Raw genomic sequence first — 17,310 nt, 5'->3', positions numbered from 1 at the left:
GGGATGGGTTAGCCTGGTGATGGGTATTAAAGAGGGCACGTTCTGCATGGAGCACTGGGTGTTATGCACAAACAATGAATCATGGAACACTACATCAAAAACTAATGATGTAATGTATGGTGATTAACATAATAAAAAATTAAATAAATGTAAGCCCCCCCTCCAAAAAAAGTGACGTTCTAACACCTCTAGATCCATTAGTGAGGGTGGGAAAAGAACAGAAATTCTATTTGTATTTACTGTAACTGATCCATTTAAAAATAGTTTATTTTTTTAAGATTTATTTATTTATTTTGGAGGGGAGGGGCAGAGGGCAAGAGAGAGAATCTCGAGCAGACTCCCTGCTGAGCTTGGTCTCAGGACCCTGAGATCGTGACCTGAGGCAAAATCAAGAGTTGACGTTTAACCAACTGAACCATCCAGATACCCCATTAAAAAATAGTTTATAAACATTGAGAGTGTGAGCAAACTTTTTTTTTTTAAAGTAATGAGGTGCACCATCAACAAGGTTTGAAGGTCCTGCTAGGAGGGATATCAGATCTGTTGTCCAGTAGCCACAGGACAATGACCTCTGTCAACATGCCAGGTCTTCAAGGGAACTTTTAAATGGCTGCTCTCGATTGTGCCAAGAAGTCCCCCAGGTTTGCAACCTCGGGCCTGATGGTTAGGCTGGCCGTCCAAATGACTCTGGGTATCCACTTTGAGGGTTTGATTTCCTCAGTTCTGTAATGTGTTTTTTGTTTTTTCTTTTAAAAGGCCTTTGAGGAAGGTGACCTATGGAATGAGGCCCTCTCACTGTCCCATCTAATACGTAACTGTCCACAACAGGGATTCTAAATCATAATTTACGGGAAAGATACTTATATTCATGGCATCCACCTCAACCGTTTGGTTGCATTCAAGTATTACTAACTTGATTTACTCTGTAATACTTTTTCACTCTTAATTAGGGTGAATGGATTGTCTTTACACTATGTTCTGTCTGCTTCATAATCCTATAAGCACCTTATGAGCACAGGCCTCGTTGTTTTCTTTCTTTAACCTACAAGAACACCTTGCAGACTGTGATGGTTAAAAATGACACTGAATAGGCACGTTGGTCAGCTGCGGCTACGCCTTCACGACTCCGCGGAGACTCAGAGGACCCAGACCCATGTGGAAGCTGCTACCCGCCGCGGGCCCTGCCCGAGAACCATTCAGACTTTTGACTGGTGTTGAATACATTGTTGGACGGAAAAACTGTGGCATTGTAATTGAAGGTGATCAGTCAATCAGTCGAAATCATGCTGTGTTAACTGCTAACTTTTCTGTAACCAACCTGAGTCAAACAGATGAGCCTCCTATATTGACAATAAAAGATAATTCTAAGTATGGTACCTTTGTTAATGAGGAAAAAATGCAGAATGGCCTTTCCCAAGCTTTGAAGACAGGGGATAGAGTTACTTTTGGAGTGTTTGAAAGTAAATTCACAGTAGAATATGAGCCTTTGGTTGCATGCTCTTCTTGTTTAGATGTTTCTGGGAAAACTGCTTTAAATCAAGCTATATTGCAACTTGGAGGACTTACTGTGAACAATTGGACAGAAGAATGTACTCATCTTGTCATGATAACAGTCAAAGTTACCATTAAAACAATATGCGCACTCATTTGTGGACGTCCGATTGTAAAGCCAGAATATTTTACTGAATTTCTTAAAGCAGTTAAGTCCAATAAACAGCCTCCACAAATTGAAAGACTCCTGTGAGAACGTGAAAACACTGTTTTCACAGTTTCCTCCAGAAACTACACTTTCATACTACCAGCGTGCCTAGTATTTCAACAGAATCACATCTTCCTCTAAAGCCTTTTCATGATCCTCCCTATGGAAGCCAATAAATACCATAAATAAAGACGCTTGCTACAGATAATAAAAAAAAAAAAAAATGACACTGAATAAACTGTTGACATAATGTCCTATGAACGGATTTGCTTGGTCAACCCTTGAAGTCTACTTCCTGGTTTTGAAACAGATTTGGCAATCAGGTCTTGCTACTATTTTGGGCAGCTCAGAGCGCAAGGCTGAAGTGAGCAGGGACAGCTCTCAAGACACAACAGCATCCAATTCAAGTCAAAAGCAGTTAAAATTAATCGACATATTTCCTTCAGGATTTATAAATTCCATCCTCTCTTCTTACTTCTCCAGGTTGCTAATTACTGTTTCTACTCATATGGGGAAACAATAATGGACTTTGGTAGAGTGTTGTTCTATTTACAAGACAAATTCAAATTATCCATTAAGTCCACATGGAAATCCTATGGAAAACAGATTATTGTCATCATCCCCATTTTACAAAAGAGGATAATGAAGCTCAGAGAATTTAATGCTTTGTCCAAGGGCATTCAGATAATAAGTGACAAATTCAGGGAACTTAAACCCTATTTTTATGACTTCAAAGCAACAACAGGCTTTCTATCTCACTAGTCCATCTTAGCCAGTTCGTGTGTGTGCATGTGCATGCGAGAGAGAGAGAGAGAGACTGTTCTTCCAGAATTGTAGTTATAAACACTGTTGTTTCATGTAAGGATAGAATAACATATTTTGATTAAATTTTTGATATTAGTTTCTGAAGATGCCTGTGTTTTGTTGACCTTCTTTTTAGTCATAGAGGCAGAATGAGTCAATAGTTTCAAGGAACAGAACACACAGCTTTCTTTTTAAGAAGTGATTCACTGAGGGCCTATTTTATTAAAAGTATAGCATGATTTACTCCCCCTCCAATTAAGATTTCTTGTATCTAGGATCGTCCTAGTTATTTTAGATGAAAAATTCCATACCATAAAGAATGGTCTCACCTAGGACTATGAAAGAGAAGGTCGAATGACCTGAGGTCAACTGCTGGAAGGTGTCCCTCATGTCCATCCCAACCACACAAATCGCATCTCCTGCATGAAGTGGTCATTGGTTTTCTTTGTGGTTGTTGCTGTTTGTTATTAGGTTGGTCTGCTGCAAATTCAAGAGCTGATGATCCGGTTTGCTCTAAACTTCTATAAAGAAATAGTCTAGGAGCCCAACTTTAATATCAGAAACAATGACTACAGCAGGACTCCACATTTCTATTTTAATTGAATGCCAGTTTACTTCATGTTGCACAAGCAGTAATTTACGAGTTATCCTTAGAACATTTGGTCCCGTGTCTCAGCCACAGGCACGAAGGGTTCAGCACAACTCTCCATTCTCGATGAAAAACACTGCAGTAAGAACATAAAATAAAACCAAGACTTTGCTCAAAATTAATAGTGCCTTAAGTTGTTTGGAAGATAAATAAGGAAATGCAGAAAAATAAAAGACTCAAAAACAGTTTTGTTAGGGTTGCCTGAGACCTTTCTGTTTCATTTCATTTACAGCTTGCAAAGAAAAAAAACAATCAATGATCCTATCTTCTTTCTCTTCAACATCAGAAATTGGGTCTCTGATTTTGAAAGCCAGGGAATGCAGTTACTCGGATTAGTTCTTGTGCTCTGGAGGTCTCCAGAAAGAGACTACTTATGTTCTGTACATAAGCAGCACTGAAATATTTCACCAATACATGAGTAAACAAGAGCATTATCAGTCGTTGAGCACATTTTATGAGCTGAGTGAAAGAGAATATTCGTAAGTGGAATGGGAATGATAATGGAGCAGGACGGGCATGGGAGTCTCAGAACAGAGACACCAACACCTCCAAACCTTTCTAATAATAGGGAGGAAAATGCTCTGCACTGGATGCCACTAAGATGGTCTAAGAAAGAATCCTTGTATCTGGGCTGCTAAATTTAATTTTTCTGAGAAAAACAGAATGTGAGTTGATTTCTCTTTTATTTGCTTTTTTTAAAAATAAAGCTTTTGTTTATCAGGCTTTGTTTCTCATTTTCATGGTTGGAATACAATGAAATCCTATTGACAGATGGGCTTTAGCCATGCTAATTACCATGGCGATCAATTAACTCAGCTGCTGTTTAGAATAAAGGAAGTTACATAAACAACAATCTGGAAATTCTCTCTTTTATAAAGGCCATTGTAGAAACATCACCTATCATGCATAGAATTAATGAAATATCCGGTAGACCATGTTATCATGGTACAGGGGGCTTTTGCATTTATTTGAGACCTTTTCACTCTATCTTTGTCCTGTCAGGAAAATAGCAGACATCCACGCTGCAAAGACGGTTGGACCCAAAGTGTCAGCTTAAATAAAGTGACTTGCCACATCACTCACTTTGAAGCTGGCCTGGCCAGTGGCTGGAGGCCTCACATCCTTCCTGTCTGAGAGGACTGCACGCTATTACTCATGTGTCAGGGGTAAATGTGTGTGGAGAATGTCAAAACTGGTTAATTTCAGGAAGTTTTGCATCATCTCATAGATATGTGTGTTGTCCCATCAACACTTTTAAAGTATGATATCCACTAATTATACACATTTATACTAAAAGCAACCACAAGGACTTGTGGATATTCCTGCGGTAGCCTCTGCCCATTTTCTAATGAAACCTCTGCCCAGGCTAGAGAGTAACATAAGCTAAGACAGACGGGCAACGGAATGCCAACGTCTTGAAGGAATCCTTCACTCGCCATAAAGCAGGTGAAGGTGAACTGAGGAAGAGGCCATGCAGAGTTCAGTCCGGGCACCGCACGGGGCTTTCCTCATGGAGCCAAGACCGTCCCTTCACCAGGAAGGCTCTGACCAGAAGGAAACATGGGCAGAAACTCTTGTGTGTGTGTCTGTTTGAAAGCTGGGGACAGGAGGCTGCTGCTTCCGTTTGGTTACAGCAGCTACAAGGACAACAGTGAACAGTGAGACGTACGTTTGTGTGAGGAGAAAGGAGTCAATGAGTGCTGTGATCAAGGGCTGCTCCTGCAAACCCAGGCAGGTAAGAGGGCACGATGGCCAAATCCTTCCTCTGGGCCCAACGCAGCAGCGCTGTGTGCAGTGAGCCTTCTGCAGGGTCCTGACCACGCCCTGCGCGACCCCAACGGGGAGCATTCATCTCTTCTGAGCAAGCACAACGTTCGACTTACACACCTACCATGACTCCTATTAACTTCTAGTACATAAAGTAATTCAAAGTACTTGAGTCTTATCTCTCCTTGTAGGTATTTTGTTCTTTGAAAGAGGAAAATGACTCCGAGTCGTCCTTCTGTCCTGGAAGCTACTAGTCCAATGACTTGCTTATAGGATGTGGCCATTAAATCTTTACTATGAGAAATTATTAACATGTTTCTGAGCTCATCTCCAGATGGCGCAAAAGCTTAACAAAGTATGTAAATAAGTCTATAATTTTCCAAATACATATTCTTCTGGACAATTAATAGGGCCAATTCAAGACATTTCCAAAGAATAGATTTCTTCCACTGATTTCCCACCAGGAATCACTATACAGGAAGAACAAGGAGGAACAGCAGAGAAATCACAAGTAAATTAGAACTAAATAGAAAACAAATACTAACAGTGGTTTCAGACCTTAGCAGCATCCTCCTAGCAGCATTAAGAAAGGACGCATGAAGATCTAGGACGTTAGTGACACTTTGATGGGGATTCCTGTCCAATCCATAGGGCTGTGGCTATTTTCCCAGTCATTCCAACACATTTGCTTGTACATCATGATTGACGCGCTTTGTTAGGAACTTTGTAGGGCTCAAGTTTGAATAAGATATCTCACATCAAAAAAAAAAAAAAAAAAACTAATGTAGGAAACATCCCACACAGTAATTTTATTTTTTTATTTTTTTAAGATTTTATTTATTAGAGACAGAGAGGGAGAAGTAGACTCCCCACTGAGCGGAGAGCCCAACGTGGGGCTCAATCCCAGGATGCCGAGATCATGACCTGAGCCGAAGGCAGACGCTTAACCCACTGAGCCACCCAGGTGCCCCGCACACAGTAGTTTTAATGAAATAAAAATATAATTTTAAAAATAAAAATATGATATTTAGTAATGCTGCTAGCTTGCAAAACCCTTTGCATTGTCTTCTAGTTTGATACTTTAGTCAAACATATATCGTTCTTGGAAGATAAGGAATATGCTCAGAAATATATGTCAACCACCTGGAAAAGAAAGACACCTAGAAAATGCTCAAAAAGGAATACTTTGCTGATTGAATATTAACACATGAGAGGGAACCAGCTAATTTTCTCATTTTCAGGATAACACATAATTACCTAAATGTAATGAGGAATTAATGATGATATTAGTGTTAATATTCTGACAAAGAAAATTTATGTTGAAGTTATTAAAGTGTATTTGAACTTATGCACAGGTCATGCTGGTATATCTAAACTACAGTGACAGTGTCTTTGAAATGTGCTGATTATAAGTTTACTACAAAAGAGTAAACATTAAAAAATGGTTTGAATGGTTTTCCTCAATGACAGCTGAATTCAAAACATCTTAAGTCCCCATTATCATTATCATTCCTATTAGTATTTTTTTTTTTTTAAAGACCTTATTTATTTTTTAGAGAGCGAGCGAGAGAGAAACAGCATGAGAGGGGCGAGGGTCAGAGGGAGAAGCAGGAATGCCAACGTCTTGAAGGAACTCGATCCCAGGACCCCGGGATCATGACCCGAGCCGAAGGCAGACGCCCAACCATCTGAGCCACCCAGGCGCCCCCTATTAGTATTTTTTACATGGTTATTCTCCATAGAGCAAAAATTTTAAAAATGGAAACATTCTTTTACTAAGGCACATTGGAAGTTAACAAACAAGTAAGTATCAACCCATGAAATCATATATTTTTAAAGATTATATTTATTTATTTGAGAGAGAGAGAGAGCAAGTGGAGGGGAGGGAGAGAGGGAGATGGACAAGCAGACTCCCCGCTGAGCATAGAGCCGGATGCAAGGCTTGATGCTAGGACCCCGAGATCATGACCTGAACCGAAACCAAGAGTCAGACGCTTAACCAACTGAGCCACCCAGATGCCCCTATAAATTTTTTTTAATATGTCTTTAATTTATTAAACTTATTCAATCTATAAGTGTTTCTCTCACAAATTATAAGTAATCTACAAACCTTCAGTAATAAGGTGTGTGTCCTACACATCTGAGTATTTCTCATATGATTAAGACACTGGAAGGGACTATAAAGCACAAAATTGTAGCAGCAAAGCTTCTTAAAAATAAGTAAACACACACACATGTATATCTAGACTTGGAAAGTAAAGCCAAAGCCAAAAGTTCTATAAAGCCAAAAGCTATCAAGAGATATTATTTTCAACATGCAATATATAACTTAAAATGCATCCCTTTTCATGACAAAATGTTAAAACAGTAACCTGTAAAATAAAGTGATAAATACAATGCCCCCTAAAAGTGCTCCCTGCTGGAAAATGACATCATTTTTTAATTGTACATCCAAAGTGATTGAAAACATGTCCAGACTGAGTGTGCACTTGCTGACTTTCTCTCTCCCCACACATGTATATTTGTGTGTGTGTGTGTCCTCTGTCCATATTCTGTCTCCTTATAATAGAGAAAAACTCAGTAGCTGAGTTGCCAGCAGATTGATATGGAATAAATTGTCAGGTCTCATGAGTTTCTTCAATTATATACTGTTTATACATTTATTTAAGAGGTTTTATCATGGTGTTTAAATCTCAAAGATGGGCAATACTAAACCTCTCCAATGGGAAACCTTCAAACATATGAATGAAAGCTTGAACTTTCATCAGAGTATTGTCAATGTGCCTATTAAATAATTATCCAAAGAAATAAATGTCATTCATTTGCAACCTTGGAGGCACAATTATTGTATTATTATAAAGCGAATGGCAGAACAGGAAGAAAATTCGTGGTTTAACCTCTACATCAGCTTTGAAAATTCTGCATCTTTCCTAAGTTGCTTTGCGAATTTCAAGTAAATATTGCCCTGTCTTAAGATTACACTTTATTTTTAAAATAGTAGCAGGCACATATTTCAAGGAAGGAATCCAAATGCAGCAAGCTAATATATTTGCTTAATGTGGTTTAATTATTATATATGCTACATACTGACATTGATGCCTCTACTCCTTTTTCACAGAAAAGACATTTATTTGCCCTGCAAAGCGAGGCATGGAACTTTAAGCCGTCAGCTGACTGTACTAAGTGAAACCATCAATTATCTGGATTTTTTTTTTTTTGGCTGCATTAAGGTTTTATAAAGAGGCAAATTATAAAGGGCATTATTGTGGATTTATTCCAAAAAATAACTTCAGGGCTGTTTCCTTGGCCGGCATGAAATCAGTGTCATCTTTTCTATTTTCTGGGTATTTAGGCTGTACAATGAGAATTGATTTTCTGAGTGATAGCCCCGAGACCTTGCAGGGGTCTCACTTATCGAAGAAAGGTTCGATTATGTTCCCATACTGTACTTACCAAGGAAGAAAAAGCAAGAGAATATACTTAACAGAAACTCCTCAGGAGAAGTTATAATAGCCTCCAGTTACCTGGATTTGCACATCGAGATAATTCAGATAGCCCATTTCTCAAAAGCCTGTGCAACAGGAATTTATGGTGTGGGAACATTTTATATTTAGGAGTATTTATATATATTCCCAGTGATCCCTGAGTTTATTACATAATCAGAGTAAGTTTTTAATTGCAATTTTGAGGTAAGATAATTACCTATATGGTATCTGACTCACCCACAGTGCTGAGTCAAATGAAAGAATCATACAGTATATACAGCCCCAGAAGGCTGTGTTTAGCACTTCAGATTCCAGGCTGCTCTGCAACAGAGATTTAAGGCCTGCACGGTGGCTGGAATAGAGGACGCTAAGCTCCCTGATAATCCTGAATCCTATGGGATATTCTACGGAATGATGACACTTAATTGGCCAGACCTTGAGGCTTCTTGCTTTCCACTGTGTGTTCCCAGAAAATGGTAAAATAGTAAAAGGCACATAAATGCAAAATGCCAACAAAAGAATTACAGCAAGCTAATAAAACAGACTGCAAAGCTTAATTATGTTCAGTATCAAACAACGGTAATATGAAAAAAAAAAGATGTTAGCTTCTTTTGAATGTGAACCCTGGATTCTTGCTCTGCCAAAAAAAAGGGGGGGAGGGAAGCTTATTCTACAAAAATAATTTCATCTACTGTTTAAGAAAACAAAACCCTTGCATTATCTCCCTAACTTACTAAGATTTTAAAACCGAACTGTGCAAAGTTGGTTGGTGGGAAGTGAAAAAGGACGTGGAATCGGAGCCTTGCTGGCTTCTGGCAGAGTCGTCTGGACGCTACGGGTCTCCTCTTACAGTTGCACTCGAGCTCAGCACCACCACGGCTGATTTCTGACAAACTTATCAGGACACCAAGAACTACAGAAGAAATTTGTTAACTTAATATTTTGAGTCAAAGGGCCATCCATCTCTACAAATAGTGAAGAACTGCTCTAAATAATTAATAATTTTCTACGTGAAAATTATAATGCTAGATTTTTTCCCCCTACAATTTTATAAAATCCTCCTTTTCCTGAAATGCTGCTGCCTTTCTGGTTAAGGGTGTGAAGTCGGGCCCCGCACTTCCCAGCCCTCAGTCTCCACCACGTTCACCCCCTGTGGCTGACTTCTCGCCGTCTCTCCAAGCCCAGGACTTTCAGGAAGCCTTCCCTGTTGGCACCCTCTCCACGTTCTGCATTTGTTCTCCAGATATTACTCATTTCTCTCATGTTGTATTGACTTCTCTGGTATTTTTTACCCCCCTGCAATTTGTGTGTGTGCATATGCATACATGTGTGTGTATGTGTATGTGTGCGCGTATATATATGTGCATGTGTGTATGCATGTGTGTACGTGTATATATGTGTGTATACATGTGTATGCATGTGTGCATGCGTGTGCATACGTGTGTGCATGCGTGTGTATGTATGCGTGTATGCATGTGTGTGCATGTGTATGCATGTGTGTGCATGCATGCATGTGTGTATACGTGTGTGTGCATGCGCGTGTGTGCATGTGTGTGCATGCGTGTATGCATGTGTGTGCGTGCATGTGTATACATGTGTGTGCATGCGTGTGTATACATGCGTGTATACGTGTGTATGCATGTGTATACATGCATGCATGCGTGTGTGCATGTATGTGTATACGTGTGTGCATGTGTGCGTGCATGTGTGTGCGTGCGTGTGTATACGTGTGTGCATGCGTGTGTATACATGCGTGTATGCATGTGCGTGCGTGTGTATACGTGTGTATGCATGTGTGCGCATGCATGTGTATACATGCATGTATGCGTGTGTGCATGCGTGTGTACACATGTGTGTGCATACATGTGTGCGCATGGGCACATGTCCTCTTTCAGACTGAGGCTCCTCTACGAGCATAGCCTGCACGAAACATTACTCATGTGTGCATCCCCAGAACTTAGCACACGCTTCACACACACTGGGCGTTCAGTCAACATTTCCAATGTAAGTGAATATGAGTATGGAAATACAGTGGTAATTGGACCACTGAGTGAGATACAATCCTGCATCTGAGACAAACAGGAGAAACAAACTAAAACAGTTCTTTCGGCTGATGCAACCTCTGATGGTGCAGGTCTGACAAAACTTGAAATTAAAAGGGGGGTTGGGCAAGGCAGAGGAGGTTGACTCACACACGGGAAGGCCAAGCCAGGGCCGAGGAGCTCCTCACAAACACTTCGAGAATACAGAGAGAGAAGTGGCACTCAAGGATTCTACCCAGCCGCCACCTGCCCGGAGGACCTCTCTCCGGCCGCCCGCGAGCCCGCACTCTGGTGTGCGGGGGAGGGCAGCGTGCCCTACGGCCTAGAGGGAGCCACAGACGCACAGAGAGGCATTCAGGATGCACTCTGCTCCAGAACCCTCATCGGACTGGTCTCCTCGCAAGCTCATCTCACGCGTCCCCTGGAGGTGTTCGCCTGCTGCGAACGGGTCTTGCCTTTATCCGCACACTCTGTTCTTCACCCTCCCCACATCCGATGGCTGAACACCGCCTGTCCGTTCTACTCAAGAACCACTCTTAGCGCCCCGCGTTGGCTTTGGTCCTCCTCCTATTTTCATCTCCTAGCAACAGCGTCCCCTCTGAACCAACGAGAAAGCATCTACTGGTCCTCCTGCCCCCTCGGGGCCTTCCCAGCTCGTGAGAAACCTCTTCCTTACATCAAATAAATGAAAAAATAAATACACATCACAAACACCTGCTTCGAATCCTTCCCATTTCCCTTCTCCTTTTTCTCTTTTCTTTCCCTCCCTTTTTATACTTTTGGAGGGAGGATTCTTGCTTAGGGATACTGTTACATATTCCCGGGATCCAGGAAGGACTCTATGAATCGGCTCCAATCCTTTTCTTTCCAGCGTCACACCCCGCCCTTCGAAGTCAGGCTCCCTTTTTTGGGGACCACCACCGGCCTTGTCATGAATTCTGGCTTCTGTAAGCTGAGCTCCAGTGTTCGGACTCACGCGCTGACCGTCGGTCCCCCGAGGAGCTGAGGTCCCCGCGGCCAGGCGCAGGGCTGAGCCATCCTTCGCCCCGAGCTCAGCGCACGCTACCCGCCGCGCGACAAACACGCACTCCCGCGTGGGGTGCACGCGCAGGAACACGGACACGGCTCTCGAGTGGCCAAGCTGTGCAGGAAGGGCTGAAATCGCGTCCCCCACGACACGCGCGCGGCGGGGCCGGAGGGGCTGGGCTGGGCTGGGGGCCGCGCGGCCCGGACTCGGGCGCCTCCGAGCGAACGGGGCTCCGAGTTCCACGCAGCGCCACACAAACGAGCCTGGAACGCACGCCGCCCCGCAGGGTTCCGGGCGGGCGAGCGGCTGCGCCTCGCCGAGCGGAGGACGACCCTCAGCGCAGGCGGCGCACCCCGAGGAGCGGCCGCACGGCCGGCGAGACCCGCTCCAGCCAGCCAGGGACACCCCGACGCCCGGGGCCCGCCCGGCCCGCGCGGGCCCATGTCATGCTGGTCACCGTGTACTGCGTGCGGAGGGACCTGTCCGAGGCCACCTTCTCCCTCCAGGTCAGCCCGGACTTGGAGCTGCACGACTTCCGCCTGCTCTGTGAGCTCGAGTCCGGCGTCCCCGCCGACGAGATCCAGATCACGTTCCTGGAGCGGCTGCTGGCCGACGACCACCGCTCCCTGGGCTCCTACGGCCTCCGAGACGGCGACGTGTTGGTGCTGCTGCAGAAGGACAGCGCGGGGCCTCGGCCGCCCGCACGGAGCGCCGGCCCGCGGCGCACGGACTGCCCGGGGGCAGCCGAGCCGGGGACGTCGGGCTGCCGCGCGCCGCACGCGCCGCACCGGGCCCCGCGGGGCCAGCAGCCCCACGGCCTGGCGTCCGGAGAGAAGAGGCCGTCCGCGCGAGGCCTGGACAGCCCGGCCCTGATCCGGAGCATGCTGCTGTCCAACCCCCACGACCTGTCGCTGCTCAAGGAGCGCAACCAGCCCCTGGCCGAAGCCCTGCTCAGCGGGAACCTCGAGACCTTCTCTCAGGTCCTCATGGGGCAGCAGAGGGAGAGGGCCCTGCGAGAGCAGGAGCGGCTGCGTCTCTTCGCCGCCGACCCCTTTGATCTGGAAGCCCAGGCCAAAATAGAAGAAGAAATCCGGCAGCAGAACATTGAGGAAAACATGAGCATCGCGATGGAAGAGGCTCCGGAGAGTTTCGGGCAGGTGACCATGCTCTACATCAACTGCAAAGTGAATGGACACCCTCTGAAGGCTTTCGTGGACTCCGGTGCCCAGATGACCATTGTGAGCCAAGCTTGTGCCGAGAGATGTAACATCATACGGCTGGTGGACCGCCGCTGGGCTGGCATCGCCAAAGGGGTGGGCACGCAGAGAATTATTGGCCGGGTCCATCTAGCCCAGATTCAGATCGAAGGCGACTTCCTCCAGTGCTCGTTCTCTATCCTGGAGGAGCAACCCATGGACATGCTTCTAGGACTGGACATGCTCAGGAGACACCAGTGTTCCATCGACCTGAAGAAAAACGTGCTGGTGATCGGCACCACGGGCACGCAGACTCACTTTCTTCCTGAGGGGGAGTTACCGCCGTGTGCCAAGCTGGTGTGCGGTGCCGGGCAAGAAGACTCTCCAGACAAGGAAGTAGCGGATACTATTAAGCATTCGGTCAAGGATTTAGGACGGAAAAAGCGTTGAAATGGGTTATGAATATGCCACCATCTTGAGGAAGCCTCAGGTCCGGGGAGATTCTAAGACATGAGCTCACTGGCAATGTAATCATTAAAAACATCAGTAACAACCAAACCTGGCGTGGGGACTACCTTCTGGGATCCGTCACTTGCTTGATCTTGGCCCCTCCTCCATTTCCCTTACCCAAAGATCACCAAACCTCATCCCAGGAAGGCTCTGGAGGCTGCAGGTGATTTCCAGGTAACCCATGAAAGGAAACCTTTCGAGGCCCTGTCCCATCAGATTATAGGGTGGGGTGGCTTGTCCAAACCAGACGATATTTTGCAGATTCCCTAGAAAAAGCCATCACTGCAGACCCTACCAAACATCTACACAAAACGATTTCAAATCAGCACTAACAATAATTTATATTAAGAGAAATATGCCTATCTTCCCAGATTTTGTTTTCTTTGGGAAAGTTCTTAGAAATGGTGAGTCGGTTACACTCCAGTTGATTAATACTTACAAATATCTGTTTTGGACAGTATAAAGGCCGATTTCCTCATATTTCATGTCTTCCCTTCCACTGGACTCCCCTAGAGTCATGCTCGCTGCAATCTGCCCCTGCAGGCCATTTTTGCCACATTTGAGAAAATGGATTTTTCTTCAGGAAGTCTGAAATAATGTCCTCTTTCCCCTGCATTCAAAGAAACCCTGGTCATAAAACAAGGGCCAGCAAGTAGACTTTTTTTTTTTTAATTATGGTGCATCTTGGAAGCCTAGTGGTTGTGACAGTGGGGCCAGTGGGGGGGTAGAAGCAGGCCATGGTCCAGATCCCTAATACTCATTTCAGCTACAGCATCTTTTTTTTTTTTTTAAACAACAACAAACCTCTGCTCTATATATTAGACTGCTACAGAATATTGTGGGAACAGAGGGTTTCCCTATTAAAGTAACATTTGAAAACCTCTGAATGAGAAGACGTCTGAGCCCTCATTCAGCAATATGATCCATTCGAACAACCCACGCTGCGTTACTCCTGGAAGATCCGGGACCCATTACAATCTGTGGCTAAAACCCCTGACACAACGGGTCCAGGTGCCTGAGGCCATCAGACTCAGAATGTTTCAGGGCAGTAACCCATCAAGACGGATATGAGAAAGAGGGTGCATTCAAAGTCAAGAAACACATGTTCTGATTCTAGCTCTGTATTACTTGGGCAAATCAGGTCACATTTTACACAACTCTGATTTCTCGTCTGTAAATTACGTTGGAGGGGAGAGCCATTTTCAGGTACCAAGACTATGTTACGATCGAGGGCATCCTTTCAGTTATTCTCTTTTCCCAACAAAATCTAAAGCCACTCAAAGCATTCCCTAAAGGCTACAGGGGAAAAAAAAAAAAAAAAGTCCTTCCCTACCATCACCTTTCCCTACCATGCCTTTCTTGGTCTGCTTCTTTTTTTTAATTTATTTTATTTTATTTATTTGAGAGAGAGAGAGAGAGCACAAGAGGGGGTAGGGTCAGAGGGAGAAGAAGACTCCCTGCTGAGCAGGGAGCCGGATGCGGGACTCGATCCTGGGACTCCGGGATCATGACCCGAGCTGAAGGCAGTCACTTAACCAACTGAGCCACCCAGGTGCCCTCCTGGTCTGCTTCGTGGTGAGACTAACCATCTTATTTCTCTAGCATCACCTCTCACCCTCCAGCCACCATTACTTTACCTCTCATGTTCTTCTTCCTTATAGGTGCTCCCATGCTCACAAGCCCCAACCTTGTCTACATTCACAGCAAGGCTTATTACACTCACTAAACTGCTAAAAATGAGCAATGGACAGCCTCTTTTCTACTTTTGCTTCTAAGTACTCAGCAAACAGTAACTAACAAAATGAAGGAAGAAATCCAGAGTAAAGCCAGGGATAAGCAATTTAATGTCTGTCACTAGATGAAAACGGACCCGATATATACAAGGATTCCTTCACAGATAAAAACATGCATGCTCCTCAGCAGTTTCTACCAGACTCTGTTTCCAGGCCCATTTATGGAAAATGCACATCTGATGTGCATATGCCATATGGGACTACTTGATATAAAAGTTTGATATAGAGCCGATCAGGATAGCTAACCCGTAAAAGCCAATCTAAAAAATCATCAGGTCTTTAAACTGAAAGATGATCTGTACCATCGCAAATCCAAACATACACACCCTCCCTTCTCAGAGGAACATCCCTCCTAAAATAGCTACGGTGGTTCAGGACCAGTCTCAAGAATAATTCCTTGTTTCTGGTTTTGAGCTAAACTCTATTATTCCATAACTTCCAATAAACTTGTCTTCACTCTTCCTTCTTCCAAGAACATATTTAATTAATGTAATTTCTCTGGCATGAAATAATCCTTTTAATATATGAAATCAATGTCACTTGAGCATTCTCTTTTGTAAGCTCTCACCGGATTATTTAACTATTTCTCATAGCGTAAGTTTGGAGTCATCTAAAAATTTCTGTCATGTTCCTTTGGACATATTCCAGCTTCTAAAAATATTACTTGAGTAAATGGGTTGATAAATTAAAAATACTTTTATTGAACTGAAAAGTGACAATCTCAAAGAAAAATCAATAAACAGAGTGAATTAATTAAGCGATGTCCTTCCTGATTAATTTTTAACATCACTGTCTTTCAAATCAGAAAGTATTTTAAAAATTAGTTTCATGGATTTAAATCTTGACTCAATACTGTGTACACTTGAATAGATCCTAATCAATTAAATTTTAAGTGGATTAGTTTTAGGAAAAGGTAACATCTTTTGCACGCCTATCATGTAAATTAGGTGCTATGCAAAGTACCTTGCATTATTACTGCCATTAATCCTCAGAAAAAACCCTCAAAATGGTCACCATTAATCTCATTTAACAGATGAGAAATTCAAGGCTCAGAATGACGAAACATTCAAAGACCCAAAGCTTCGTGTTTTTAAAACTTTTTCTTGACGACAATCTACATTTTAGATTGTGACCCAGTTTCACATCACACACACACACACCCACACACACACACATAAACCAGTCTGTATCTCTGAAACAAAAAGATCCTTGAAATAACATGAAATGTTTTATCCGTTCCCAGTCTATTACTTTGAAAAATTATATTTTTATTACTTAAGAAAATATATTAGACGTGTCCCACTCATTGTATCCCACCAACATATCCTGACCCACAATTTGGAAAAACCTGACTCACCAGATCACTGAGTTGAGGTCTTTCTGATTTCAAATGACAAGTTCTCTCCACTATTCAACCTTCTTTATGTGTCACAGTTGAGTCCTAGCTACCAGTAAAAAATGTTACAAAATGTCGCTGATCGGATTCTTGCTACAGTATGTGACTGAACCGTGTACAGAAGTTTTCATAAAATGGGTGAGACTTCAGTGTTCAGGACCTTCCTTTGCTGAAATGAATGCCAATAAACAGCCCCACTGCTCTGTAAGTAAAATAAAAACCAAAACCTATGGAAATTACCTAAATGCTGCAAGTAAAAATGACCCCAGAGAAGCAGCCAGCAGAGCACACACAACCGTTATTTATTGAACACCTATGAACTGAGCACTGAGCCAAGTTGTTACAAGCGGGGAAATGAATAAGCTACAGTTCCAGACCGGAAGGTGAGCACAGCCTGGTAGGGCAGGGGAAAGACTTGTAACCAACTCAGGATGAAAAGGGTGCACATGGAATTAGTAATATGTTGGTGCAAACGAAGGAAGGGATTTTAATTTGGGGTTATTGTTAAAGTAAAAAACAAGCCAGTAAAATGCACTTTCAATATGTCTACAATGACCATCACTGATGCCGGATAACAAAACGTTCTCTCCTCCTAAAGTTCAGGTTTCTAATATAGAACTTATAATATCTACTGTTGGGCATTATCTACTATTGGGAATTTACTACCTGGAAGATGATGAACAAATCTTCATTTTCTCTCTACCCATTAGTAATCAGGATAAAGCATACCACATGATGACACTGACCTAATGCTGTTAAAGATAATAAGCCCTTAAAAAAATCCATTAATCCCTTGGTTCCTCCTAATGTCCACTTAAATGCCCATCTTACATGAAAGGAAATCACTATTGTTGATAAGCATGCATTTCAAGACTGCGGTAATGCATTCTGCCACAGTTAAACCAGAAGACCCATGTTCGAGATTTGTAGAACATACAGTCT

At 43.2% G+C, this 17,310-nt stretch overlaps 2 protein-coding genes across 4 annotated transcripts in view; one reads left to right on the top strand and one right to left on the bottom strand.

Annotated features, from left to right (window-relative positions):
* PDGFD (platelet derived growth factor D) overlaps window positions 1-17,310 on the bottom strand; it is a 211,417-nt gene that overhangs the window by 94,321 nt on the left and 99,786 nt on the right. The window contains exon 1 of one of the 3 annotated variants that reach the window (XM_081799580.1): window positions 13,619-13,673. The exons of the other annotated variants lie outside the window; for them this stretch is intronic. Within the exon in view, the coding sequence (XP_081655706.1) occupies window positions 13,619-13,658 (40 nt within the window). The 5' untranslated portion in view covers window positions 13,659-13,673. Of the gene's footprint in view, window positions 1-13,618; window positions 13,674-17,310 lie in introns of those variants that run through there. 3 annotated transcript variants of the gene reach the window in all.
* DDI1 (DDI proteasomal shuttling factor 1) lies at window positions 11,920-13,221 on the top strand. The gene has a single exon (XM_031023632.2). It carries the CDS (start codon window positions 11,920-11,922, stop codon window positions 13,117-13,119), a length of 1,200 nt encoding a protein of 399 aa, XP_030879492.2. The 3' UTR covers window positions 13,120-13,221.

Source organism: Leptonychotes weddellii, chromosome 11, assembly GCF_054177405.1.
Source record: "Leptonychotes weddellii isolate Sample4059 chromosome 11, ASM5417740v2, whole genome shotgun sequence".
Lineage (NCBI taxonomy): Eukaryota > Metazoa > Chordata > Mammalia > Carnivora > Phocidae > Leptonychotes > Leptonychotes weddellii.
This window is presented reverse-complemented; position numbering and strand designations above follow the sequence as displayed.

Coding starts and splice junctions, on each gene's coding strand:
- DDI1 (XM_031023632.2), top strand. CDS start 11,920: ATGCTGGTCACCGTGTACTGCGTGCGGAGGGACCTGTCCGAGGCCACC.